Source organism: Polypterus senegalus, chromosome 14 (genome assembly GCF_016835505.1).
Source record: "Polypterus senegalus isolate Bchr_013 chromosome 14, ASM1683550v1, whole genome shotgun sequence".
In the NCBI taxonomy this organism is placed as follows: domain Eukaryota; kingdom Metazoa; phylum Chordata; class Cladistia; order Polypteriformes; family Polypteridae; genus Polypterus; species Polypterus senegalus.
The window spans coordinates 27,134,940-27,162,808 of record NC_053167.1 but is presented as its reverse complement, the minus strand read 5'-3'; the positions used below and the strand labels follow the sequence as shown (position 1 = coordinate 27,162,808).

The following is a 27,869-nucleotide window of genomic DNA, read 5'->3' as shown; positions in this document are numbered from 1 at the left end:
CTATTTTATATACTGTTAATACATTTTTGACAAATTCTAAAGAATGTCCTTGTATGAAAATTTAGTGATTACAGATAATTGTTGATTTTGCTTTGTAGTTTTTTTTTTTTCTTTAATTTTCCTTTTCCCTGCCCTTCACGTATGACAGTAAGAATTAATGATTTTTACAACATAAATAAGATTTAGGTACTTGAAGAAAGTAATTTACAGATTTGAATTAGACTTTTATGAGTATCTCAGGGTATACAGATAACACTGAGAGTGCTAAATTTAATTAATATCTGTCCTAAAATGCTTTTTACAAGAAGATATATAAATTTGAATCTATTATTCTGTAAAAATAAAGGTGAAATAAATGAAAGAAAATTGACTGATTTGTTGTTCTGAATTACATGTAATTTTGTAGCATAATAACATGATAGCAGCAGTCATTTCCTGTTTTTTCAAGAATCCAAAATATTCTCATTCCTCCTTTAAAAGAAATTACAGTTTATATTTACATATAAATAGAAAGTGTGATACATTGTAATTGAAATATCATTGTGGGTAAGAGCAATATTATTACTTTTATAAAACTAATTAAATAAAATTAAATGACAAGGTTTTCAAATTATGGCATATTAAAATGTTATACAAGTATTTCTTCTTTTAACCTGAATTGTCTCAAGTCCTCTTGAGGCTTTGAAAACTTTCAGCTGGTCAGAATTATGCAATTTTATTGAACACCATACTGTTTTACCATGTTACTTTTTCTCTTGGAAAGAGGTAGGTGTAGGTTGGTAATTTTTTTTTTCTCTCTACCTCTCTCTCTCTCAGCAATCAGGAACTTTTTGGCGCATATCAAAATAAGTGTTGTCTTGTAGTCTCCATGCAGGTTCAATGGCAGCTTCTGCCTGACTGAGCACTTGAAGCCGGTGTCGTCGCTCTAAGCATTGAACTGCAAGTGGGAAGGTCTCCATTTCAAATTTATTGGCAAACATGTTCTCCTTTTCAATAATCCAGTTAAGATCTCCAGGTGCATACACACAGATATTGTGCACAAATTTCCCTGAAAATAAATAAAGATTTATGAATTAAATACATCTAAATAAAAACAGAGATTCATATCAGCTATTGTTGATTTCTGTATATTTTTCTACAGTAATACTATTAGGAGACGTAAAGAAACTATTTAAGGCAGAACAAGAAGAAAGAAAAGAAAAAATCACTTACTGTAATTAAATCAAACTCTGTTGTCCTTATGAGTATACCAAAGCTGTAGAATAGTAAACTCACTGTACAGAACCAACATAAATGTACTTTTTCTGAAACTTCATGTAGCTAATGCTGTTTGTCTAGAAAGCAAATTGTACAGTAGTACAACCTGTATTTACATACCAGTATTCATATTTTATGCAGCTCTTCATTTACAAACAAATTTTCCTCATTGACCATAGCATTCTTTTGCCACACCTCTTAGTTTGCTTGGAGATCTCATAGACTTTAATCCACTAGTTCAAAAGTCCCAAACAATTCTAATTACATTAACTATTGGCATGTACATTATAGTCATCCATCCCACAGTGGATAAATCTTTATACAGTATCCAATGCAGTTGGGGTAGGGGTAGAGTGACATCATCTATGAAAAACCAAAATACTTAGTCTAATAAAATTTGGGATGCAGTTATTCAGAATATATAACTAAGGATGCTCCAATCAGGTGTTTTTAGGTCTGATAATGATGACCTAATTTTTGCTACTAGAAATGGTGGATTCTGGTTCCAATTTTTTTAACTGAGATCTTACATAACCAGTTACATAGAAACCATATGTTCAGTTTTAAAGTGGTAATTTTATAATTAAATTGCAGACTGCATGTGTTACCTGTGCTTTTTTTGTTACCAAAATGAAATTCTATAGGATTAATATTCTGTGATCACAAAAATACAAAACAATCCCCTTAAAATATACTTCTTTAGAAAAATTAAATGTACAAAAATGTTTATCCATAATACATATGCCATAAAAGAAAATAAAAATACTTACACATATTAGACTTAAACTTCTAATTATTATTTGGCTCTTAAGATTAAAAAAAATTGTTAATGGTTTTTTGTTTCACTTTCTAATTAAAAACGTGAGCTTGCTGTCTATCAGCACTGACAGGGAGTGTACATTTAATAACAAGACAAAATAAAAAGGTCTGAACTCATTCTCTTTTTTTTATTTCTGCCAAACATGGTGCCCTTCTTTTCATGAATTTTGGTGTTCCTCTCCATGCATAGCACAATTCCTCAGATTTCCATTTCTAACTCCACTTTCCTTAATATGACAGCCAATATTCCTGCTTTCACTCTCTAAAATAAGTCAGACTTTCTGGTCTCTGTTAACAGGAAGTTTGGCAGCAAAATGAGAAGATTCCTTAACTACCATAATACTTTGTGTAAAGGAACACTACAACTAATTTACCATAAAGCTTAGGAAGGCAGATTCTGAAGAAAAAAAAAAAATATTTTGAGATCAGTTAATTTATTGATCACCAGCTATTTGGGTTAAAAGAAAATTGGCCGCTCTCCATCAGCAGCTGATTGATCAGATCATCACTATTTGATCTTTGAATACTATATACTTTTTTTCATTTTCTTCTTTTTTGTTGATTAGACAGTTGTCTCTTTTTCACATTTTCTTTAATTTTAAGTAATTATCAAGTGTGACTGTGTTGGCATGTGTTTTCTAAAGTGTACAATTAGGTTAAATCTTAACATTTCCACTTGAAAAGTAGAAGATATAATTATAAATGGATTGTGTTGTCTGTTAAGCCTTTATACAAATTTGTAGCTGCATATTGCATGGACAGCTGTATAGAAAATTTCCATCCAATTTGTGACCACTGAATTCATGTAATTCATTAACAGTGGTGAGTGGGCTCATAGATTAGGCATTAGGTGGTTGCAGTACTAATTCCTCTTCAGCTCTAATAATGGAGCCTAGTAACAAAATCATAATATACAGTATATATATGCACACAACAAATTTATGTGTAACGTTCCTAAGTACTTTAGATAGTTCACAAAAATTTTTTCTTGTAGGAAGTTATTTTATATCTTCTTGATTAGTGTGTCAATAGAAAATTTATGTATTTTAGAGTTCCAAACATTCCTTTTTTGAAAAGTGAAGCAATGCAATAAGAAATCTGAATGTCCTTATAAAAAGAAACCTAGTACGATATTAGACCATTGTGCAGTTATAAAAGGGAGTTCTTTATAGGCATATACCCCATTGCTTGATTAAGCAATTATAACAAGCCAGCACTAATGATCAATGACTTGATGTGTAACTAAAACAGAAACAGCTGTGTAGAGTAAATAAAACAGGGTAATGGGCAACCATATTAAAAATGTCAGGATACAGTAGATGTGGTGTTTTAACCTACAGATCGTACACTAAATGAATGCAGCATCAAGACACAAGGTGATCATCCTGCAAGCTGAAATTCTGCAGCAGACAGGTATTTCCAGATGTGTCGTGCAAACTCTTCTGTAGAAGCGCAAACAAATGGGCAAAAGGTTTAGGACCACAAAAGAAGTGGTCAGGCATGGAATCTCAGTGCAGGAAATGAGAATTACTTGGAAGACCTATTTTCCTTCAGCATCATAAGACGTCCAATACCTCTATCAGCTTTGAACAGGGAGTAACCACTGGGACTCTGGTACACTAATCTATAGTCTGGAATTGTCTTACCAGAAGTGGTCTTCATGAAAGAGCTGTGACGAAAAAGCCAATCTTCCAAGGTTGAAATAAAGCAAAACAGTTCATCTATGTATGATAACAGAAGGACAAATAAACAGAAAAATGGCAATGTGTGCTTAGACTGATGGTTCTAACATAAGGCAGTTTTTCCACCAAAGAACTGGAGAGCAACACATAGCTGAATGCCTGCAAACAATAGTGAAGCAGAATGGTCAGTGTTCTGTTTGGGCCTGCATTTTGGCAAAAAAACATTTGTGATTTGATGAAAACTGAAGCACCCCACACTACTGAGAAGTGCAAACAGATTCTCAACCACCATGCAGTACCATCAGCGATGTGTCTGATTGGTCTCAGCCTCATTCTTTAGCAAGACAATGCCTCCACACATATGGTCAGAATCATAAAACAAATTCTACAGTGATCAAGGAATCCTGCAGTAGATAATATAGCTCCACAGAGCCTACATCTCCTCCTCATCAAGCCAGTCTGGGATTACTTTTAGAGACAGAAGGCAGCCAAAGTCTGCAGTAAGAAAGTGGTAAGTTCTTTAAGAGGCCTGGAACAGCCTACCACGTAACCACCTTCAGAAATTGCATGCAAGTGGACCAGAGAGAATTGCTGCAGTTTATCATTCGTCGTATTTTATTTATGCCTTAATGTGCTTTATTGATTTTGAGAATAAGAAGAAAGCAAACATTGCTGATCACCTTACGTTTTCTTTTAGATAAAAGGTGCATTTGCTGTGTTACAAGTGAAAGTTAATAATAATCATAATAATCCTTTTTTTATATAGCACCTTCCCCATGCTCAAAGTACTTCACAGATATTCAGTATAAGCAGCAGAGCCTATACAACATTGTATACAAATAATATTCACATACAACACTAAATAAAGATACTTTCAGGAAACATGTTTTAATTAGAATAAGAGACTATAAACCAGAATAAAGATACAAAAAAAAGAAATAAAAATGCTATAAGAAAACCAGAACAAATAACATAATTTGTGATACAAAATCAAATCATTTTGAGCACCCGGACAGTAAAAGAAAACTGAATGAAGGTCAGCTGATCTCATTAGTGTTCTAAAGCAGGCATGTCAAACACGTGGCCCACGGGCCGCATGCGGCCCGCATGACAGATCCTAATTAGCACTAAACTTTTACAAAATGATTACTATTGTTTGTGATTGAATCATTCTGCATCTTCGGCGTTACTTATTGACTTTTCTTACTTCCGCCTTCTGACAAAAGCGTGTTTTCCCATGGCATTGCAGTACCGGAAACGTCATCTGCTAGTATAGTTGCAGCTGCGGCATCAGCTCCTTGATACCCTAGGCATGACCAAAGTTAATGAGCCGCAACGTCCCAACTAAAGTGCTAGGCTGCAGCAGCCTGGCAGGCTACACTACTGGCTGGGCTGCTGAGACTGGCCACTGGGCAGAACTGACCATCATGAGTAGTAACAGCTTGCATACACCGCGTTCAAAATTATTATGCAAATTATATTTTTCTCTGATTTTCCTAAATAGTCGATGCAAGTGGCAGTCAGCATAATTTTTGAGTCATCAACCATTATAATATAATTCGATTGTTTACTGAACAAACCTCCTAATGATAACGGTATGTTTTTCAAAAATAAAAAATTTTAAATGCACTGTTCCAAATTATTACGCACAACAGAGTTTCAAAACATTTTATAGGTTGTAAAGAACTGAAAATGGTCATTTGTTGAATTTGCAGCATTAGGAAGTCATATTTACTGAAATCAAAAGCTATTTCAATTAAAAACATCTTAACAGGTCAAGTTACACATTAACATAGGACCCCTTATTTGATAGCAGCTTCACAATTCTTGCATCCATTAAACTTGTGAGTTTTTGGAGAGTTTCTGCTTGAATTTCTTTTCAGGATGTCAGAATAGCGTCCCAGAGCTGCTGTTTGGATGTAAACTGCCTTCCACCCTCATAGATCTTTTGCTTGAGGATGCTCTAAAGGTTCTCAATAGGATTGAGGTCGGGATGGATGGGGGCCACACCATGAGTTTCTCTCCTTTTATGCTGATAGCAGCCAATGATGCAGAGGTATTCCTTGCAGCATGAGATGGCGCAATGTCAAGCATGAAGATGATTTTGTTATGGAAAGCACGGTTCTTCTTTTTGTACCATGGAAGAAAGTGGTCAGTCAGAAACTCTACATACATTTCAGAGGTCATTTTCACACCTTCAGGGACCCTAAAGGGGCCGACCAGCTCTCTCCCCATGATTCCGGCCCAAAACATGACTCCGCCATCTCCTTACTGACATCGCAGCCTTGTTGGGACATTGTGGCTGTCCACCAACCATCCACCACTCCATCCACCTGGACCATCCAGGGTTGCACGGCACTCATCTGTAAACAAGACTGTTTGAAAATTAGTCTTCATGTAGTCCTGGGCCCACTGCAGCCATTTCTGCTTGTGAACATTGGTTAGGGGTGGCTGAATAGAAGGTTTATGCATAACTGCAATCCTCTGGAGGATCCTGCTTCTTGATGTTTGCAGGACTCCAGAGGCACCAGCAGCTTCATATACTGGTTTGCTGCTTTGTAATGGCATTTTGGCAGTTGCTCCCTTAATTCGATGTATTTGTCTGGCAGAAACCTTCCTCATTTTGCCTTTATCTGCACGAACCCGTGTGTGCTCTTGAGTCGGCCACAAATCTTTTAACAGTACGATGATCACGCTTAAGTTTTCATGAAATATCTAAGGTTTTCATACCTTGTCCAAGGCATTCAACTATTTCACGCTTTTCAGCAGCAGAGAGATCCTTTTTCTTTCCCATATTGCTTGAAAATGGTGGTCTGCTTAATAATGTGGAACATCCTTATTTAGTAATTTTTCCTTTAATTGGGCTCACCTGGCAAACTAATTATCACAGGTGTCCGAGATTGATTTCAGTGATCAAAAGAACCCTGAGACACAATACCGTCCATGAGTTTAATTGAAAAACAAAGTATTTCATCTTTATGACACTTTAAATGCAATTTGCATAATAATTTGGAACACGATGTATTTCAAGTTTTTTTGCTCTAGTTTTATGTAATTTTGTGCTTGTATTGTAACGAACAGTTAGTGCAGACTACAACTGAAGATCTGAAGTGGACGCAAGAAGTTGGTGAGTTGTTTATTAACATTTTTGTGATTGTGAGTTTGTAAAATTAGTGTAGGTCGGGGGCTTTTTGCATATCGGCTTACAGTGGATCCTTGGATTGTGAGTAACTTGGTTTATGAGTGTTTTGCAAGATAAGCTAAAATTTTTAATAAATTTTGACTTGATAAATGAGAGAGGTCTTGCAATACGAGTAGTATGTATACGCTTTGTCTGCCGAGCGTCACGTGATCACAACTGAACTGATGGTTCTTCTCTCTCACTGCGGGATTGTGTCACTCAGTGTGCTGCATTCATATAGTCAACATCCGTACAAGCGTATACTATTTACTACAGCATTGTGATCGTGTATGTGTGTGTGTGCTGTGACATGCGAGTCCCCGCATCATCCCAAAACACAAAGCTGAGTCTCCGTACTTTAGCGACACCAGCTTTATTACACTTGAAACAGGAACAGCAACAGTTATTTATTGTAACGGGATCTGCCGCTCTCCTCTACACAGACACAGCTGTCAGGCAGGGTCGTGCCCAGCTTAGTGGCAAAATAATACTATGCCCTGCACATTTATAATGTTTCTTGTTCCTTGTATCACCCATTGAAGGCAGGCGCTTCTAGCATGTCCGCAATCTTTTCGGATTTGCTTTTACGGCAAACTGCTACAGCGCTGGAAGACTGCGATTGCTTTGGGACGCTCTTCCGCTTGTCGTCCCGTTGGGTGGAATCCCACAAGAGTTTAGAAACTCACACACACCAGCCATGATTCTTTTTAAAGGTAAAGTGCAGGTTAATTTGTTTTATGTATTTTTACTTTAGATTTTGTATTAATCAGTTTTCCATGAATAGTTTTGGGTTGTGGAACGAATCCTCTGAGTTTCCATTATTTCTTATGGGGAAATTCGCTTTGATATATGAGTGCTTTGGATTGCGAGCACGTTTCTGGAATGAATTATGCTCGCAAACTGAGGTTCACCTGTATTTTACAATATAAACTTCGAAGTAAACTTAGTAAAGGAAAGTTTGATTTTTTGGAGGATTTGTTTTCCAACTTGAATTACTGAGCAATGAATTCCGTTATCGTTTTTGTGATTTCAGTTCATACGCACAGGACTTTGTGCTGTTTACGTCACCATAATCTTACAACGTTGAGAATGCGCCTGAGAGTATCCAAATGGAATTGATTGAATTTCAGTCAGATTCAATTCTGAAGGCAAAATACAACAAAGTTGGTGTGCCAGGCTTGTATGCTTACCTGCCACCCTCGTATGTGCAGATCCGTAAGTTGGCATTGAGAGTACTGTCTATGTTCGGAAGTACTTACCTTTGTAAGCAATTTTTTTCGTTATTGAAAGCTACCAAAACCCCACATCGCTCAAGACTTACTGTCTAGCACCTTTCATCCCTCATAAAAGTTGCAGCTGCACAAGATTTTAAGCCTGATATTGATGAACTGGTAACTAACAAGAGATGCCAAGTGTCAGGACAAAATAAATAGATCTCAGACTGTAAGACTTCTATGTAAGGACCTGGCTAAGACTCTAATTGTAACTTGTCATACAGAGATTGTATGGAAATAAATTGCTTTTCTTTAAACTTTTAAGTGCTACATTTTTTTTTTAGTTTAAGTTTTCAGTATTGGAAAGAAAGCTACAGTAACTTTGTAGAACAGTATAATAGTATTTGTTACAGTGCAGCCGCTGATGCACATATGGCAGTCGAAGCGGACCACCAATGGTAGCGAGTTTGATATGCCTGTTCTAAAGTTAGGGTGCAACAGAGCTAAAGGCTCAGCCATTCACAGAGCATATGATAATTTGGGACACAACAATATTGCCAAAATCAGTGGAAATTAGTGGATTGAAGAGGAGTTGGAGTAGGTTACAGAAGTAGTCCACTGCTGGGCTACTTGAAACTTTATAGGTTAGTAATAGAATTTTACATTCTATCCTATATGACTCAGGGAGCCAGTGAAGGATGGGTTTAATGTGCTTCCTCTTGCAGGTCAGTGTAAGGACTGTTGTAGCAGAGTTTTGAATTTTTGGAGCTGTGTAAATAAGAGGCACATTTCAGTAGGCATTTACAGTATTCGATACAGGATTTAATAAAAACGGACAAGTTTTTCAGAAAAGGAGAGGAATGTTTGAACATGGGATGTGTTATGGGGTGGAAGTAATAGTTTCTTGAAATGATTTATGTGGATAGAATACGAAAGGGAGGAATAAAATATATCCAAGATTCCTTGCAAAAGTAGGTTTCATGATATGATTAAAAATAAGCTCCTTTTCTTAAACTGAGCTTTAGTGCCAATTAGCATGACTTTATTAGAGTTTAATTTTAAAGAGTCATGTTGCATCCACATTGTAATTTCACTCTGATAGAAATTCTGAACTTTCACGTTTATCATTGAAAGAGATCTGAGATCCATTCCCATAAAAATGATAACTCAGTCCAAAGCTACAAATAATATGGCCAAGGGAAAGCATGTGGAGTCGGGATTATCTCATAAAAGCAGAATTTGATATGGTTTTTCTTTGATGAACAGTAGATTTTTGATGTGTCAAAACCACTTGTGTTATTGTGAAGGAAAATTAAATAAAAACATAGAACTGAAAAATCTAACGTTAAAAAGAATTTACTGATTTAGCATTTGCTATCATTAAAAAAAGTCCATCCTCCATCAGTTATTTTTAGAATTTCAAAAAATCTGTTCAAGGAATTCCATATATGTACACTTAATCATTTATGCTTTACAGTGTATGTGTAAACCAGCAAATCCCAATAAATTCCTGGTGTGGTTGCCCAGTTATTTTACTGGTTATATGTGTGAAATGGGCTAGATATTGAGTGCATGTTGCAATTTGGTTAGAGATGGCCAAATTTTTGAATACAGCTGTAGAATAATAAAAATCTAAGCAAAATAATTCACATTTTACAAGTTACAGTTATTATGTTGTCATAAATAACAAACTTATTTTGTTTAAATTTTACGTTATATTGATAAATAAAAAATATTTAATTACATACCTCTGCAGCCATCGTGATCTTTTCCTTCTTGGTCTTTCCATTTTACCAAGCGCACTCTTCCCTCCCAGGAAGCGTTTGGTGTACTGCCTGGTGCATCTGAATTGATGAAATATAATTTGTTGGGAATGGTTTAGCAGCATGTGCAGTATAGGAACCTGTCAAAATCTACCTGTACTTATTTGGAAACCTCTGGTGGAAGTTGTATATTGAGCTATTGCTTAGGGTTTTATTGCAGGTGCAACAAACCAAGATTTGTAATAAAGAAAGAGAAATAATAATAATAACTGAATGTTTAACCATTTTTTTTTTAATGTTAAGCAAATCATTAACAGCAGTCACCTAATACACATTACTTAAATCAAATTTGAAAGACAATTGAGATAGGTTGCTTACTGTAGGTTTTATCTTAAAAGGAAATAAAAGAATGCAACTGGAGTCAAGTGCATATATAGATTTATAGTATTCATTTACTAAGCGCCTATGCTTTTATTTTATGAGTGATGAATGAGAGACATATTTTTCACTTTTTAGTACACTTTTTAACTTAATATAAGTGTGGTTTTTAAAAAGTGTGTGTATGTATGTATGTGTGTGTGTGTATATATATATATATATATATATATATATTTAGTCTTGGGTTTGTTTTAGTAGAATTTTGTAATCAATATTTTAACACTTCCCTTAATATTTCTATCCGTTACTAGCACCATCTATTGGTGAAATCTTTAACTATTCTTATGAAAATTTCATTTCTTAATTAACATGGATTAATTGATCAATTAGTGAAACTGATTGTTGACTCATGTATTGCCATTGGAAGTGAGTAAGTGTGCAAAATTTCAGATCATTTGGACAATAGGAAGTGGGTTAAATATTGATTACAAGATTTGTACCAGACAACAAACAGGTGAAGTTAAAATAAGCGTGGTAAAAAATAAAAAGAAATCAAGCAAAGGATGAAATTTGTTTTCTGCTTAGGATCCTTAATAGGAGACTAATAGATGCACTTGAAAGGAAATATATTTGTATGAGTGAGGGTTTGGCATGTAGCCAAAATGAATGGTAGCAAGAAAGGCTGAGGCACAATAAAACGGAAGGCAGATGAACAGCAAAAAGAGCATAGGAGACCAGACAGGCAAAATAATTGTGGTCTAAAAAACAGACCTGAGAAATGTAGCCATTTTCAAGCACTTGGTTGAGGACAACAGGTTGCTTTAAATGCCGTGACCAATCACAAGTGATTATCCAGCCATTTTCCAGGAGTAAAAGATTCTAAAAGCAAAAGCAATACTAGCTTTCTTTTGAAACTTTTTATATTTTACTTTTATATATCACTTATTTGTGGTTTCTTCAAATGTAAAATACTGCTATTTTTAAATCATTGCATATAGTATTCATTCATTTTACTTGCTTTTCTTTTTAAATCCTTTTATTGCAAATGTACTGTAAATACCACAAGGAGTGTGGTTATCAGAATTAATATTACATTTTAAAGTAATCTTAAGGTAATTTTTGAATTATATGTCACATTTTTAGGGTAACACAGTGGTGTTTCTTTTATTTTTTTCTTTTGGCAATCTAGTTTACCTCCCACATTACAAAGACATACAAGTTGGTTTGATTTACTCCTCTGAATTTGCTCTATGTGCTCTGTGATAAACTGACAACTTGTCTGTTGTTGCTAAGATTGGTTTCAGCCTCTTGACCCTGAACTGTATTCAGCAGGTTTTTAAGTGGATGGATGGATGCGTATAGAATTTTTATTGTATCTGAGAAATGCTATACAGATGCATCAGGATGTTGCTTGCTTCACTTGCTTCTAATGTAGGTCATGTTTCCTATACTTAATATTTTTGTTGGGCATTTTTCTCATGCTACAATATTAACTCACATCTTTTTGACTATGCACTTAACCTTTATCTTCCCAACCTCCCTCACAGTGTACTTTCTTCACCCATTGTTCTTTTACCCATTTCACTATTTTTACCTCCAAACCAATCGTTTCTCTTTTTTTGTCATTCATTTCCCACTCCGTTAGTGACATTTTGTATATTCAGTTAATGATTCTCATCTTAGTCTTTTTTAACATTGTTTCTTGGTTCACTGTCATTGTCCAAGTCTCACTTGCATACACCATTCATCATATTTTATATGTCAAAAACTTCACAAATAAGATGTTATATGCGGAAAAACTATAAAGTAAAAAATTTTGGATGTGTGGAAATAGAAGTTTTCTTGTGTAGGAAGGTAACAGAATTGGGGATAAACAGAGGTTAGGTTGTAGGCTTAAAGGTATGGTGTCAGAAAATGTTGGAGATTAAGTCATATCAACTGTTCAGGCAAGGAATATGGTAGAAAGTGCAAGTGAAGATGGAAAATAGCAGTTTTGTTTTCAGGCAAGGGAAAGTTATTGGTGTTTTTTGTGAAATAATCACTATTATCCATTTATACATTTATGAAAGGCATTTAACAGTGTGCTGTGTAGTGAGGTACAGTGGCACCGTTGGTAAATAAAAGCAAAATGTATTGTGAAACATGCCTTTATTGTTTATTCCCTTAATTGTTTCTTTAAATTTTTAACAAAAAATTAGGCTTTAATTAAGGTAATTGAAACGAAAAAATAAATTTTCATCATCCATCCATTATCCAACCTACTATATCCTATCTACAGGGTCACAGGGGTCTGCTGGAGCCAAAATCCAGCCAACACCGGATGCAAGGCAGGAAACAAACCCCAGGCAGGCCGCGAGCCCACTGCAAGGCACACACTAGGGACAATTTAGGATCGCTAAATTGTGATCATGAAACAAATATTTTTCTTAAATATGTGTGCCACAATTACTGAAACCCCTTCATTTAATATCTTTGCAACACCCCTTTTCCAAGATTTCACTTCTGAGTCTTCCTTACAAGATTCATTTTTTTATGTCCTAATTTGATTTTATTTACCCATGGTGCCAAATATTAGGGAAGAGTACTAAAAGTACCAAAAAAAAAACAACTGAATAATGTATTGGCAAAGATTGGGATTAACTGAAAATATCATTTGATGTCATCATTAATTATCATAGAGAGGAAGGGAGTTTATCAGAATTCTTTGTGTTGTACTGCTTTATTACCTTTTTCCACAAATTATCTTATATTAATACTTAAAAGAAAAGCAGCATTGATGAAATGTTGCAATGGATCATAAAAGCCTGAAGATATAGCTAAAAAGGCAAATGAGTTACAATTGCTTATTGTTTTCCAGTGTCTCCTTTCAGTATTCTGGCCATGACAGATCATGTCCAGGGTTACTGGCTCAAAACCTGCCTCTATCCTAGTCAGAACAAGCACTGCCTAACTGGGCAAAGTTAAAGGTCTTCAGTTTTCTGCACCCTCTAATACAAATTAGTAGTCTAAAGTAGGTTTCTCCAACCGTGGGCTGCAAACTGGTACAGGGTCGTGGATCATTTGGTAATGGGCTACGCAGAAAGACTATAAAACTTATTTTTATTTACATTTTATTGAGTCTGCTGAGTTTACTGAGTCTGCCGGATGTTTTGTTATGAAAAATGACCAGATCATCTCCCCATCACTTCCCTCTGTGCCTCTTTCCCACACTTGTCTCTGTCATAGTTTTGATGCCCGATAAATGAAGTCCACAAGCTAACTGTTGTAGGTAATGAAACACTTAAAACTGGTACTTGGATTAGTTTTCCTACTTATTTCTTTTCTTCCCTTTTCCTCCTTTTTCCACTTATGGCCCCCTATATCTGTTTTACCGCTTAAACACAGACACAACACTATCCATCCATCCATTATCCAACCCACTATATCAAGGGTCGCGGGGGTCTGCTGGAGCCAATCCCAGCTAACACAGGGCGCAATGCAGGAAACAAACCCCGGGCAGGGAGCCAGCCCACCGCAGGGCACACACACCAAGCACACACTAGGGACAATTTAGGATCTCCAGTGCACCTAACCTGCATGTCTTTGGACTGTGGGAGGAAACTGGAGCACCCGGAAGAAACCCACGCAGACATGGGGAGAACATGCAAACTCCACGCAGGGAGGACCCAGGAAAGGTAGCAGCGCTACCCACTGCACCACCGTGCCACCCGACACATCACTAACCATCGATATAATAAGTAAAAAAGCAAATGTCTCTGGAGAGCTTCTTTGAAAAAGAGGACAGACCCAAAGATGAGAGAGCAGAAGATTCAAGACTGCCAACAAAAACAAAGCTGCATTTAAATGCAAATACTAAAGAGTCCTTCTTAAATTACGGTTTTATTGTGACACATGATTCACATGCTCCAAGCCCACTCAGTATAATATGTGGTGACTGGCTATCCAGTGAGGCCATGAAACATTTAAAATTGCTTCGCCACATAGAGTCCAGCATCTTGCATTAAAGACAAGCGATTGGAGTTTTTTGAAAGAAAAAAAATGTTAACATGAAAGACAGAAGCAATTATTGAAGGCCACAACCTCAACAAATCTTTCTGCACTGAGAGCATCATCCTTAATGACTAACCACACTGCTAAGGCTAAGAATAAGAAGCCTTTTACTATTGGTGAAGAATTGATCCTCCCTGCTGCTAAAGACATTTGTCTTGAACTTTTAGGAACGGGTACAGTTCAAAAAAAAAGTAGAATAGGTTCCTCTTTCAGCTAGCACCGTCACTAGACAAACTGATAAAATAGCAGCGGACATTGAGGCACGATTGTGATATATAAAAACTGAATTTGTCCTTTTGTGTTGATGTATGCACGGATGGAGCTGCTGCCATGACTGGATGGCTTTCTGGTTTCACTATTCGGGTCAAGGAGGTTGTGCCTAAATGTGAGTCTATGCACTGAGTCATTCACAGAGAAATGATGGCTAGCCAAAAAACGTTACCTGAGCTTAACAGCATTTTGAATGATGTCATTAAAGTTATTAACCCCATCAAAGTATATGTCCTTAACTTTCGTCTGTTCGAGCAGCTTTATGAGGTGTTGGACACAGAGCACAAATGTCTTCTCTTATACACAGAAGTTAGATGGCCTTCTAAAGGTAGATTGCTGGCCAGAGTATTTGAGTTATGAGAGCTGCTTCAAAGATTAATTTTAGAAGAACCATCACCACTGGCAGCACGTTTCAGTTACATGGAATGGATCGCAATACTCGCTAACCTTTGTGACATATGCAGCCTGTCCAATGAATTGAATCTGTCACTTCTGGGGAGAATGACAACTGTCTTCAGGTTGGCAGAGTGACTGCATTCAAAGCAAAATTGAAACTGGGGGGACGAAGAGCGAGCATATACATATATACATATTTGACGTGTTCAAACATTAGCAGGGATTTTGGATGAGACTGCCTGGGCCTTCATTTTCCCAGTTGGTGCACAACTACCTACCTTTGCTTTTAAAGGAGTTTGAGAGTTACTTCTCAACTACAAAAGAGCCACAAACTGGGAAGGAATGGATGTGCACCCATTTTTGAACATGCCAGATGCATCAACCTTGTCTGTGCCGACAGACGATTGACTGCTTGAGATTGCAAATGATGGTTGCTTTAAAAGTATTTTTGAGATTCCTCCAACATTTGGTATTAAAATCAAGACAGAATATCCTTGCCACAAAAGCACTGAAAGCCCTGGTTTCATTTCCAACATCTTATCTTTGTAAAGAGGGGTTTTCAGCAGTAACCACCTACAAAGTGAATTTACAGAGTAGACTGGACATAAGAAACTCTCTTCAGGTCTCATTGTCTCCCAATTACCCTTAGATGGGACTTTCTCATTGCTGGGAAACGAGCTCACGACTCTCACTGATTCTGCGTTATGGTGAGTTTTATTTATTATGTACCTAATTATGCTTTATAATGCACGCACAATGGTCAGTCCATGGAAAATTATCTTAAGTGAAACTGGTCCATGATACAAAAACGGTTGGAGACCACTGGTCTAAAGTGTCAGTGGAAAAATAGGAAACAAAACCTAATTTCAAAAGCTTGAAGTAGTCTTTATAAAGGAAGAATGTCATGTAAATATGGTGAAAAAGCACAACCTAAAACATGTAGTGCAGTGAAATGTCTTATAAATTGCAGTTGCAGTGTAAATGAAGTTCATTTATTTTCATAGTGCAATAAGTTATTGCCATTCAGCTTAATTTGATTGGTTTATGTATGCAAAGGGGAAAATCAATGCAATAAGCATTTTCAGATTGCCTCCATGAGAGTAGAAGGTAATGAGGACATAAGTGGTGCCAGTGACATCTCCACAGGTGATTGTGTTTCTCACTTAATCCGAATCAGAATTCATTTTATTCTCCGGTACACTAAATGTGTACTAGTAATTTGTCTTTTTAGTATTGGTGTAGCATACAAGGATGACACAGAATACCAAAGAGAAATATAAGAAGATCAAATTATAAAATTGATCAAATATGATGCAGCCTGCAATGGTGATACAAAAAATAAAGAGAGAGTAGGATTAAATTGTCCAGTCAGTCTAGTGTACAGGTATACATAGATACTAAGCAAAAACTCAGACCTGATTAATAAGAAAGAGGCCTTTGTTCATTATACAGTGTAGATTTTCTTTTTCACCAAGTACAGGTTTTGAGATCTTGTCTACTGCTAATTTAAAAATCTTTTTAAAAGATTTTGTTTTGCCATCAGAAAAATTAATCATTTTATAATAGTTCAATTTAATTAAATCTGAAAAAGATACGAACATAAAAAATACAAGGTTAATTTATATGCAATAGATTTTCTCTAAAACATGCTACGATTTAGCAGTATCTGCATTGTAATTATTATATTAGAATAGAACAAATTGAAAAACAACTTTCCTTCTGCTGAGATCAGTTACAATGTGAAAAACTGGAGTCTCCGGCTAGAGCTGACAATTCATTAAGTATAACATTATCAGTATTTTCTAGCTGAAGCTAACAGATAAATCCTTCCTAGTGCAATGACTACCGTTTTCATGATCTTATAACACAAAGGACGCAATGGTTGGATTACATCTCTTAAGTGACCTGAAATGCCTTGATAATGAAAGAAACGTCCTTTTTTGCTGAGTTGTTTGTTGTTTCTAGAACAAGCATTTACCAAGTGAATGGAAAACTTTGTATAGAAGATTCCTTACATTTTTACAGTAATGCCATATTTCTTCACAGTCATACTTCCTTTTCGAAAAATTCTTAATCTTAGTGTTGCATGTCAATTTCTACAGTGTTGAAATGTTTAAAAAGTGGAAAGACAACATAAAATATTCCAAAACTAGTTCTTGAAGAGTTCAATACATAAAAAATAGATTTCTGTTAGATGAAAGAAGGTAATGTTGTACTGTGTGAAAAAGTGTAACCACTATAAAGGAAGTGTAACTCTCTGTCAGTAAGAAACTAGAACTCGCCTTGATACAGAAACAATTATAGGCAGTTACGGTCATGTGAGTACAGTAAAATTCACATACTGTATAATTCAACTGTGTAGTACTAATGGAGCCTGTCCATGCACACAAGAAGAACAACGCAGAGCAATTTTTGTGATATTTTTAGACCTTAGGCCTTTTTTGGAGTTTGTTGAACCTCAGGCCTCCTTCTAGAATCCTGGTTTTTGAAAACATTAAGCCTAAACAACAACACTTCTCATAATGCAGAAAATATATGCATGAAAATGAAAAAGAAATCAAACCGAAACATCTTAATGAATCAATATCTTGTATAATCACTTTAATTGGCTATAACAGCCAGTAACCATTTGTAGCTCAAAGGAGGAATATTCTTCCATTATTCAATGTGTGATTTCATGTCAAGCAATTTGTTTCACAATGAAGGACAGTATTTTTGACATCTTTTCAAAGATTTTTGATGAAATTAAGGTTGGGGATCTGACTGGGTCACTCAGCCATTGCAGACATTGTCTTCATTTTAATCCTCTGTAGTGTTATCTTGTCATTGTGCTTTTGAGACACAGATATCTTCCTCTGTTTTAATTTTCCATCTGGGACGCCAAGTTTCCATCCAGTTTTTTTTTTGCAACGTTTTGTTATCGACAAACAGAATATACGTAAAACAAATGTGCAGAATTTGCTGTCTCCAGCCTGTTTCCATCCAACTGGCGTTTTATCGATAAAATGGTGTGCGTGATGACGTTATCCCCCCCCAAAACGAACTGTCGCATAAGTTTTGTTGTATCGCAAAACAAAATCTGCCCTTGAGCCGTTTCCATACATAATTTTGTGTATGTCGCAAATTATCTACCTTTTGTTTTCCACGTTACACCCCCTCCACTAAACAAAGAAACAAATAAATGGAGAGATTATTCAGACAGTTTTTTGAAATTTGCCAGCTTACTGTTATTTCAGTTTCACAAATAATTGGAATTGTAAATAATATCCGAAGACGACAGCAGAATGAAGCAGTTGCTTGTCTGATAGCCCTAGAGCTCGAAGAAAGTACCCCAGTGCGACGAAACCCATGAGTATGGGAGAGACGACGGAATAAGACCTTCTGGGAGGAGGTGGTGGAGAGACACCACAGAAAATCTCTGGCTTCCACATTTTAGAATGACACGGCCGATGTTTGAGATGTTGTGTGGATTCATCAGTCCTGATGTTGCGCCCATTAGTAAAACTACCGTCCATCGATGTGTATATGCTGTGTGCACTGCTATTAAAAAAAAATTAATGCGGCGTTATATCAGTCTTCCGACTGTAGCGGAGGCCAATGAAATTGCATACCGCAATTCCTTGGTGCATCTTCTGCCACAGATTTATGGTGTGCTGGATGGCACGCATGTGCCTATTCTTCCTCCGACGGAAGGCTACCACGATTACATTAATCACAAAGGGTGGCCATCTATTGTTCTCCAGGCCCTTGTTGATGACAGGTGCATGATACGAGACATTTGCGTTAGCACTGCTGGAAGTGCCCATGATGCAGCTGTGTTTGCAGCATCGGATCTGTACAGGTGATCCTACCTTTCAACATCCCTTCTCAGTGCGATAACAACTGAATTAGTACTGTAACCTGCTTCCCTTAAGGTTTTTAATTAAAACTGAAATTTGAATTAATACAAAATAACGACGTTTAATCAAAAAAAAATTTAACTTAATATTAATGAGAGAATTTCTCATATATGGTAAAACATCTGCCATTTAATAATAAGAAAAAATGTTTAGATAATGAAACACACGGTTTATTAAATATTTTGACTGGCACAGTAAATTACCTTTACGGTTTTTGTATTATTTAGACATCCTGAGAGACACCCCCAGGCTATAGTTGATGTGGAGGGAGTTCAGGTACCCCTTTTGGTAGCAGGGGACCCAGCCTATACGCTACTGCATTGGCTCATCACGAGAAATAACAAGTCTCTTCATCAGACCATGCGAACCGCTCCGCCATTCTCGTTTTGATTGCACTTGATGAAAATGTATCATGTGACACATTTATTTGTGTTAAAGCCCTTTTTTCCGTCAAAAAGTGTTTCCAATGTAGTTTTTGCAACATCTGAAGTATCGATAAGTTTAATTTTCGGGTCACACTAATTTTGCAGACAAATGAGCACTATGTGCTAAGTGTGGCTGCAGCAATCAATTATTTAAGTACTCTAGTATTCTACGGATTATTCCATTAATTAATGAAGTAATTGGATATGAAATACCTTTGCTTTTTTAAGATTAATAGTAAATATACAAAAAAGAAAATAAGGCATCTCTCTTAATTAACATCTAATTGATTTCCTTATTTAGAAAAAACAACATTTTTATTACTTAATAACAATAAAATTATTTTTGCATGCATTTACGCAAGCATTTTACTGTTTATACTTGCGAGTGTACTTTACGTAAATCTGTAGGAATCGAGCTGGTGGCTGTGCAAGATATTCCTCACCGTGAGAACAGGTTCGGCTTTGCTATGGTGTGAATTTCCTGTAGCATCCATTCAATTGCCATGACACTTTACCGCAATATCTTGGAAAAGGATGTTTGATGATTAAATCCATCAATCCAGGGATGGTGTCCGTTCCAGCAAGCATTGGGCACGATCCCTGCATGGGGCCTCAGATCATCGCAACAAGCACTCACATTCACTGGTGTCATTTTAGCAGCACCAAATCCCCAAATCTGCATATCTTTTGAAGGAAACTGGAGCACAGTGTGGAAACCCAGCAGGAAAACATGTAAACTCCAAGCAGGGAATACAAGTGACATGACTCCCTGCGAGACAGCAGTGCTACCGCTCCGCCACTGTCTCACCCCCATGTGTGTAATTATTAACAGTATTCATTATTTAAACAAAATTAACTATTTATCTGTAAAATGTAGCATACATACTTTAATGCATTTCATCATGAAAGTAATCTCCAGTATAAATTTAAAGATTCTAAATTTGCAGAGAGTTGGAATGGCATATATTTATTGTGTTCTGTGTGGTGATTGATTGTTGCTTCCCGCTGCTGTCAGGTCCAAGAAGCTCGTAAAGATTAAAAACTGGGATGACGTTTACGATGGTCTGCTTTAATGATAAAGTAAACTACAAGGTTAAAGTGGACATTTCGAGATTAAATTACAAAATACACGTTTTTACCATGTCCTTAATTTTTTTTTTCTCTGTGGCTCAAATACAGCGCTGTACATTATGTTGCTGTTGTGAAGTTACAAAAAAAGACGGCGCAAAAGATAGTATGTGAGACTTTTAAAATGTTTCGTGTCATTACGATCGGGAATATGCGACGCTTGAATATAAAAGCACCACGAATGCATTTGTATGTTGGCATTTTGCTTCACCACATCGAACCATTCATCAAACATTGAAGCGCACACTTCGATCTCGTAGGATTCGCATAGAGGCTTTCTGTCTCATGTAGATAGTAAACAGAGACTCTGATGTCACATTTCAACTTTTATCACGCTGCGCCCCCTGACTTTTTGCTGGTACTGCAACTCGCGCACAGGTCGCGTTCATTTCTGAGGACCTGCTCAGAGGACGTGTCAAATGAATGCTGGGAATGTGTGGCAGCCATGATGCGGGCATGTATGCATTCTGAGCGTGAATTATAAACAAGCCCTAAACCTTTTTAGTGCATTTAGGTGCGATACTACATTCTGGGTTTTAAAAAAAAAAATGTCTGAGATGCAAAAACAAGTAAATAGAAAAATAATCTATCAATTGCAAAGTACTTTAAAAAGGCATGCATACAGCCAATAAACTAAGGCATAAATCAATAATAACATGTAAAAATTACCTTTTTGGTTGTTCAAAATAACTTTCAGAACTAAAAATTTTAACCTGACTACAGCTCAGGCATAATTTAAGCCTTTACTGTCTTCTTGAAAGGCTTTCTGGCATGTGTCGGATTGTATCCCCAGGAAGGGGTAGATATGGTGTGAGTTTGTGTGCATAAGCCTTTAAAGGCTGCAATGAAGAAAAATGAGCATATTAACATGCTCAGAACTGAAGCTTGCTTTTGATTTGATTAAATGTTTCCTGCTGCAGAAAAGAGAGACTCTGATGGTGTAGATGTTGCTGGAATACACTTTTTTTTTTTGCCCCTCACTATTTTCTGCCTCTTTCATATCCATTTTGCAATTGGTACCATTAAATCACACCTTCATGTCTCGTATTCACAGCGTAAGCGCATTGTGAGACACTTACAATCATCTGTGTGAAATATGCTGAGCTAACTGAGGTGTAGTTATATGGATTATATGAAGCTTTGCTGCAAAGAATTTGCTTCAATTGTTAACTGAATTACTTGAGTTTCTTGAGGAATAATTTCAACCCTTGTGCTGAGTGAAATTGCTCTTTATCGTCATCCTTGCCATTATGCTATGTTCACACATTGTATAGTTTAGCAGAACGTTCTGAACAAGACAGTACACACAGTGTAAATTCAAGTCTGTTATGGTGAAGTATTTTAATCTTAGTTTGCCTGTAAAAGGGTCGTCGAGGTATAGGTCCGAGTTCAGTCCTGTCCCTGGCGACATATACGCATGCTGACAAGCATTTTTGGTCACTCATGGAGGGAAATCTGACCTGAAACGCCACGATGCAAGTCATACGCATGTACAGGCAGCTAAACAGCAGGTAAAACAGAGTGGAATCGCTCTGTTCTTTATACCTCACTTGGACTTCCACCAAAGCAGACATGGTATGTTGTTAAATTAATTGTATTTGCTTACTGTTGCCTTCATTATAACCTACATTAGCCTAAATTATACTATAGCGAATAAAACTCAAGTGATGATATAATATTTTCATCGATTTGAGATGAAGGTTAAGATAGTCAGGCTTATTTTATAATCCAAAAGTTATACATTTTATGGCAATGTGGAATTTAACACCTCTAAATAAATAACCTTGCCAGATGCAAGTTATGTTTTTCTTCAGTCTGTCCTTTGCTGTTTAAAAGCCTAATCTTTACATTTTCAATCTAATTAATGACTCCTCCTTTCCAGATCACAGCTGCAGAGTTGTTTCATGTCTATCCTGCAGTTATCCACAACCTGAGCTATAACAGTGCTGATTGTGCACAAAAGCTGAACCATAGTATATGTTGTTTTAATTGATAGTGCATTTAGTATTTTGCCTTGCAACACAGCAGTTCTAGCCATATGTATTGGTTGTCCCAAATATTACAGCAAACCATGGTGGGGTGAAGAAAGGGATGCTTGGTGATAGTTTGGTGTTAGTTTTGTTACAAAGAACTGTTTAATTAGAAATGAATCACTGATTATTTCTGCTCTGTAGAAAAATATTAATATGCCTGAAGGAAATGCGATAAATTGAGATTAATATGCAGTTAATTTTGATGAAACATTTTGAGCATACTATTAATCACAGTTAATTGTTTAATTGAACAGTGGCCCCACTAATAATATAAAATTAATCTGTTCCGGGTAGCAAATAATATAATCAAATCATTATCTTAGTGACTTTGTACTGTTTGTGTTCAGTACTCGAGTTAGGGTTAATAAACTACATATACAGTAGTTAAGTTTGTAGCTCTTCATTGGATATAGCATCAGGGATGAAACTATACAAATAAAAAAACAGCTTAGTAGTTAAAACATAAAAGAAAACAAATCCTTGTCAGGTTATTTCTGAAAATGATACATATTCATATCTTACCTTGCAAACGATTAAGTGTTACCCAGTAATGTTCGTCAGGGCTGTATGTGTCCTTGGACCACTCTAGAAGCTCCTGAGCCCTCTTATCCTCAAAGATGAACTCTACAAATTTCCGAGTTAAGGAGTAGTATGCTGATCCAAAGTAAATATCAAGATTAGCTGGAGGGATATCTTTCTTGACAAGAAATGGTAAAACATATGAATTTCCAAAAGCTGTTATTTCTTTGTGTTTCATACTTGTTCTGTGCTTAAAAGCAAGAGGTTGCTTCACTCCAGGTGTGATATTTTTTCCTTTCCATGTTTTGCTGTTGAGGAACTGAATAATTTCTTTGTTGGTCATGGTGGGAAAGTCCTGACCACAAAGATTGATAACATTCTTCCAGGCAGTTGGTGAGCGTAGGAGATCTTTCATGCAGTTAATATCAGCCTGCAGTCTAGAATAGCCTGCATACACAACATTTACTGTAGATGAAGCCAGGAAAACATTTGGGAAGCAGTCTACCAGTGCTTTTACAGTCTCTTTATATCTCCATTTGGATTTCTCATCAATGTGGATACAGTATACATTCTGTGGTGCGTAAATAGCCCTTAGTAACCTCACAAACATGTCCAATTCTTTATGAATGGTAATAATGTAGGCTAATGGGTATGTCTCTTCCTGTCTACTAAGAGGCTTTGTTATGAAATGTAGGTCTTGTATCACACTGGAACAGTTGAATCCTTCATATGGCAGAAGGTTATCTGGCCAGTAGAGTTTTTGACAAGCAAGGGTGAGCTTTGGAGATAAATCCCCATAGTGGAAAAAAGATGAACATAGCTCATCAGGATAAAAGCCACATTCTGCTTCATGTACATCAATTAGTGACCTGTCTTGATGAGATAATCCCTTTGCATTCCTGTATATGATTGTGCAAATAAAAATACAGACTCCCAGACAGCCCAAAAAGCTTTTCTTTGCAGCATCAAGTTGAAACATAATAACTTTTTGTCTCAAGTGGGAATACCTTTCTATGGCCAAAAAAAAAAAATTGTACATCACAAATATTTTAGCAGTAAAATTGTCATAATGTTTGCAAATAAAAGTAATTTTAAATTATTTTCATTTTCCTCTGTACCTGTTTCTTATTCGGTGTAAAAGTAATCTATAAATCAAAGGAGCATGTTGAAAAGCAAGTTATATCTAGTGGTAATTTTCTGTTAAGGAATGCTGCTTTTATTTTAAATGGAATCATATGCAAGGACATTACTTTCACATTTGCCTATTTCACAGTAAAAGTGGTTAATGTAAAATTAGTGGGGTACCTATTATGTAATAAATTATGAATACTGAAAACATTGTGTGGTTTTGAATACTGTCCGCACTGTACAAGAAAACCAATAAGTATTAGTTTCATATGGTTTACTGATACTCATTTTTTTTGTTCACATTTTTTGCCATTAACCTAATTATTCCTTTATTTGAATGAAACAATACCACTTTTGTCTCAACAAAATAAAATTTGTATAGTGTGTAGTAAAATCATCTATTTATTTTGATTAGTTTCTCTGTTGCCCAGATAAGACTTCCTTAGACAGTGTCTACTATTGAAAAAATGAAATGTTTTATGCAGTATTAAATCAAAAATCATTTTTCCACAGTCACCAAGTTACATTATGGTCATTTTAATTATGAATGCCTGAGATGAAATAATGATTGCTGTTCAACATCAGGTCTATCACAACCTAACAGAGTTTGAACAATTTTGTAATGAAGACTAAATAAAGTTGCATTGCCCTGGTGGTGAAATTTGGTAGATAATTGTAAAACATTCATTGCTTTTTTGCTTGCCTGTGATATCCATAGCCATTATTAATCCAAGAGGAAATTATGTGTTTTGTGTTTAGTTATAATTCATGTAAGCGTTTTTGTGGTATGTACAAAGATAATGTACATGCAGTATTTTCTGAATTTGGTAGTAAAGTGGTACAGTTGTTCTTCATTCATTTTTGTATTTTGTGTTGTTTTCTTAATATGTTTGTATTTTTTACTTATATTTACTGTAATCTAAAACTGTTGTGTTTTTGAAATAGGTAAATGTAACCCTATTTCAAAAGATTTATAAGTTGATGTTTGAAACTAATTTATTATATAGTAAGTTTGCTCCAGATATATAGTATTACTTATTTCTAAGAAGAACAGCATACTTCTTTCTTTCTTTCTTTCTTTCTTTCTTTCTTTCTTTCTTTCTGTCTGTCGAAATCTAATCAGTTTTTTTTTGTATTACATTTACTGTAGTTATTGGTATGAATGTTTCATCAGTGCACACTTTTTATATATACTACAGATTTGTATTGAGTTTTATTCACCACCAGAACAAGCTTACCTGTTTTGATCTGATTGATAAAGTGAAAATGTGTGTGTATGTAATAGTGTTCTTTTATCCTTTTCTTTTTTTTTTTTTTAGTTTCTGTCTTATGTCAAACACAATGAAAAAGCATCATAGTTTGAGACTGTAAATCATTTAAAAATATTTTTTTCTGCTTAAGATTTGTATTTGAAAGGATTTACATAAAAATACTCCTACCTGTTCTCTTTGAAATCCTCTGTGTGAAAGACAGTTAATTATTAATGAAATCTCTTCAGAATGCTTTTCTAGCTTTTAGTACTTTTTAGATTATTTCTTCTTTATGGGTCTTCAAACAATAACACAGTTTCCCTTTTCTTGTCAGTGAAAAATTTTCAAAAGTATTTTAAAAAAATTGTATTATCCTTCAGAAAACTCCTTTGCTGTTTCTGCAGAGAAACCTAGTAACAATGTGAATCATGCTGGGCAAGCCTCAGTGAACTAAAGCATGCGCAGGAAATTGCTTTTTTAAACTTTTCACCTTCTTTCACTTTATTTCTTCCACCTCTGCGCTGTTGCATTGTTTTTAAGCATTACTATTCTGGTACATGTGTGGATGTGCAAAGACAATTTTCTAACTGATTACATTATCAATTTTATTCTTTTTGGGTTTGCTTTATAATAACATTGTACTCTTGACACTGTTTTCTAACATTTTGTTTATGGGTTGATTTTAGTAGAATTCATTCAGGTTATTTAAAAAAAAAAAAAATACCTTAACCACAATATTATGCTTCAAAATGTCTGGAAGGCATCATCTGCTCACAGCTGTATTTTCTTGTGAAATTTTGAACAGTGTAAGTATATAAGAGCAATTACATCCTGTTGTCAGGAGTTAATTGCTATTTACCTTGTGAAAACCTACATAAACTAAATTGTCTGCGGTGTGCACCTCCTGTATAACATGACTTTTATTTCTCAATTCTTTAAGCAGAAATTAGAAAATTAAGTTCAACATATTGAGCATAGAGTGACAAATCTGTATTTAGGGAATTAGATAGTGACAAATGTTGAGAAGGGAAACGGCAAAGTCCTAACAGATGTGGAAGTGCAACTTATAAAGAATTGGACAATATTCCCCTTAAAAGCAGGAGACAAAGTAACTCAGCAGCTACCAGGAATGCCTGACCCTTTTTTGTGGAGAAAATGTTTTGCATGGTTTAACATAGTGCTGGGTGGTATGACCATAATTCTGTATCACGGTATTTTCCAAAATTATAACCTATTCCACTGTCATGAGAATTGTACATTGTACAAAATTTTTTTTTAATGTGGACACAAGTATTAATACAAGTTTGCATGGCTCCATAAAGTGATTTCAAGTTTTCAAGGGGCTGGCACTAATGAAGAGAAGGAATCTCATTGCATGAGAGTTGCAGTCAAAATATAGAACCTTTTTATTGAACAAATTTTGCAAACAACTTAAACTAAAATTTTAACAACATATTTTCAACCATCCAAAGAATCAGTTATACTTAGTAAAATATCCAGAGGTTCTTATCAGAAGTTGTATTGCACTAAACATGTCTTAGAAAAGGAATAAATAGTGTGAAAGGTGCTATATAGCGCCCGACCCCCACAGACTTACGCAGAGGCACGTGTAAAATAAACAGTCTTTTTATTTTTCTTCAGCTGGAGGGCACGTCTTCCCCGTAGTCCCTCCAGCCACAACACAGTTCCATAAGCACTTAATACAGCACAAACACTCTTTTCTCTCCACCTTGGCACCACCACTCCTCCTGGGCAACCTCATCCTCTTCCTCCCAATTCTGGCCCCTGAGTGGTGGATGCTGGCCCTTTTTATAGCCCACCCGGAAGTGCTAATTGCACTTCCGGGTGGGGCTTTAGAGATGTCCAGGTGGGTTCCTGGCTCCATGCAGCACCCCCTGGCGTCCACCCCAGCTCCCCACAGGGTTGTGGAGAACTCCACCTCCCATGAAACCGTGCAGGAAACTGAGGCACCATCGTCAGCCAGGGAGGCTGCCACCAAGCGTCCCGGGGTAGGTAGTGAGATGTCCATAGCTGCTCCCCCAGAACATAAACAGAAGGGGCGTCCCAGCCGGGCATGGGACCCGGCCACCTGTCACAATAGTAAATATACTACACTTTCTGTTAATGTTAACATCTCTGTCCACTGACACATTAAAGTGACTTTTTAAACAACTTTACCATCATTAAACTGCATATTATTTAAACTAATAAATAATAACAATAAAATAAATAATAGTGCAGCTTCCAGTAATAATACTATTAATTCAAGACTTCAAGCCTAGGTGCATTACACAGTATTCACCAAATAAAAATAAAATAAAACAAGTACAACTTGGTGATGACATCTTTACCAACTGAACCATCATCAAGGCAAACTGCATTAATAATTAATATTATGGACTGAAAACTGCATTAATATGGACCTTGCTTCAGGCTAAGCTATGTACACAAATGATAAAACTGCAACTTGCATTTAT

General features: G+C 35.9%; 2 protein-coding genes across 2 annotated transcripts in view; one reads left to right on the top strand and one right to left on the bottom strand.

Moving 5' to 3' along the window:
- Positions 1 to 27,869, top strand: part of rtf2 (replication termination factor 2) — a 132,905-nt gene that overhangs the window by 40,426 nt on the left and 64,610 nt on the right. The gene's annotated exons all lie outside the window — the stretch shown is intronic.
- gcnt7 (glucosaminyl (N-acetyl) transferase family member 7) lies at positions 649 to 23,993 on the bottom strand. The gene is made up of 3 exons (XM_039735007.1): positions 23,018 to 23,993; positions 9,902 to 9,997; positions 649 to 1,048 (listed from the first exon to the last, which is right to left on the bottom strand). The coding sequence occupies exons 1-3, from the start codon at positions 23,991 to 23,993 to the stop codon at positions 813 to 815; spliced, it is 1,308 nt and encodes a 435-aa protein (XP_039590941.1). The 3' UTR covers positions 649 to 812.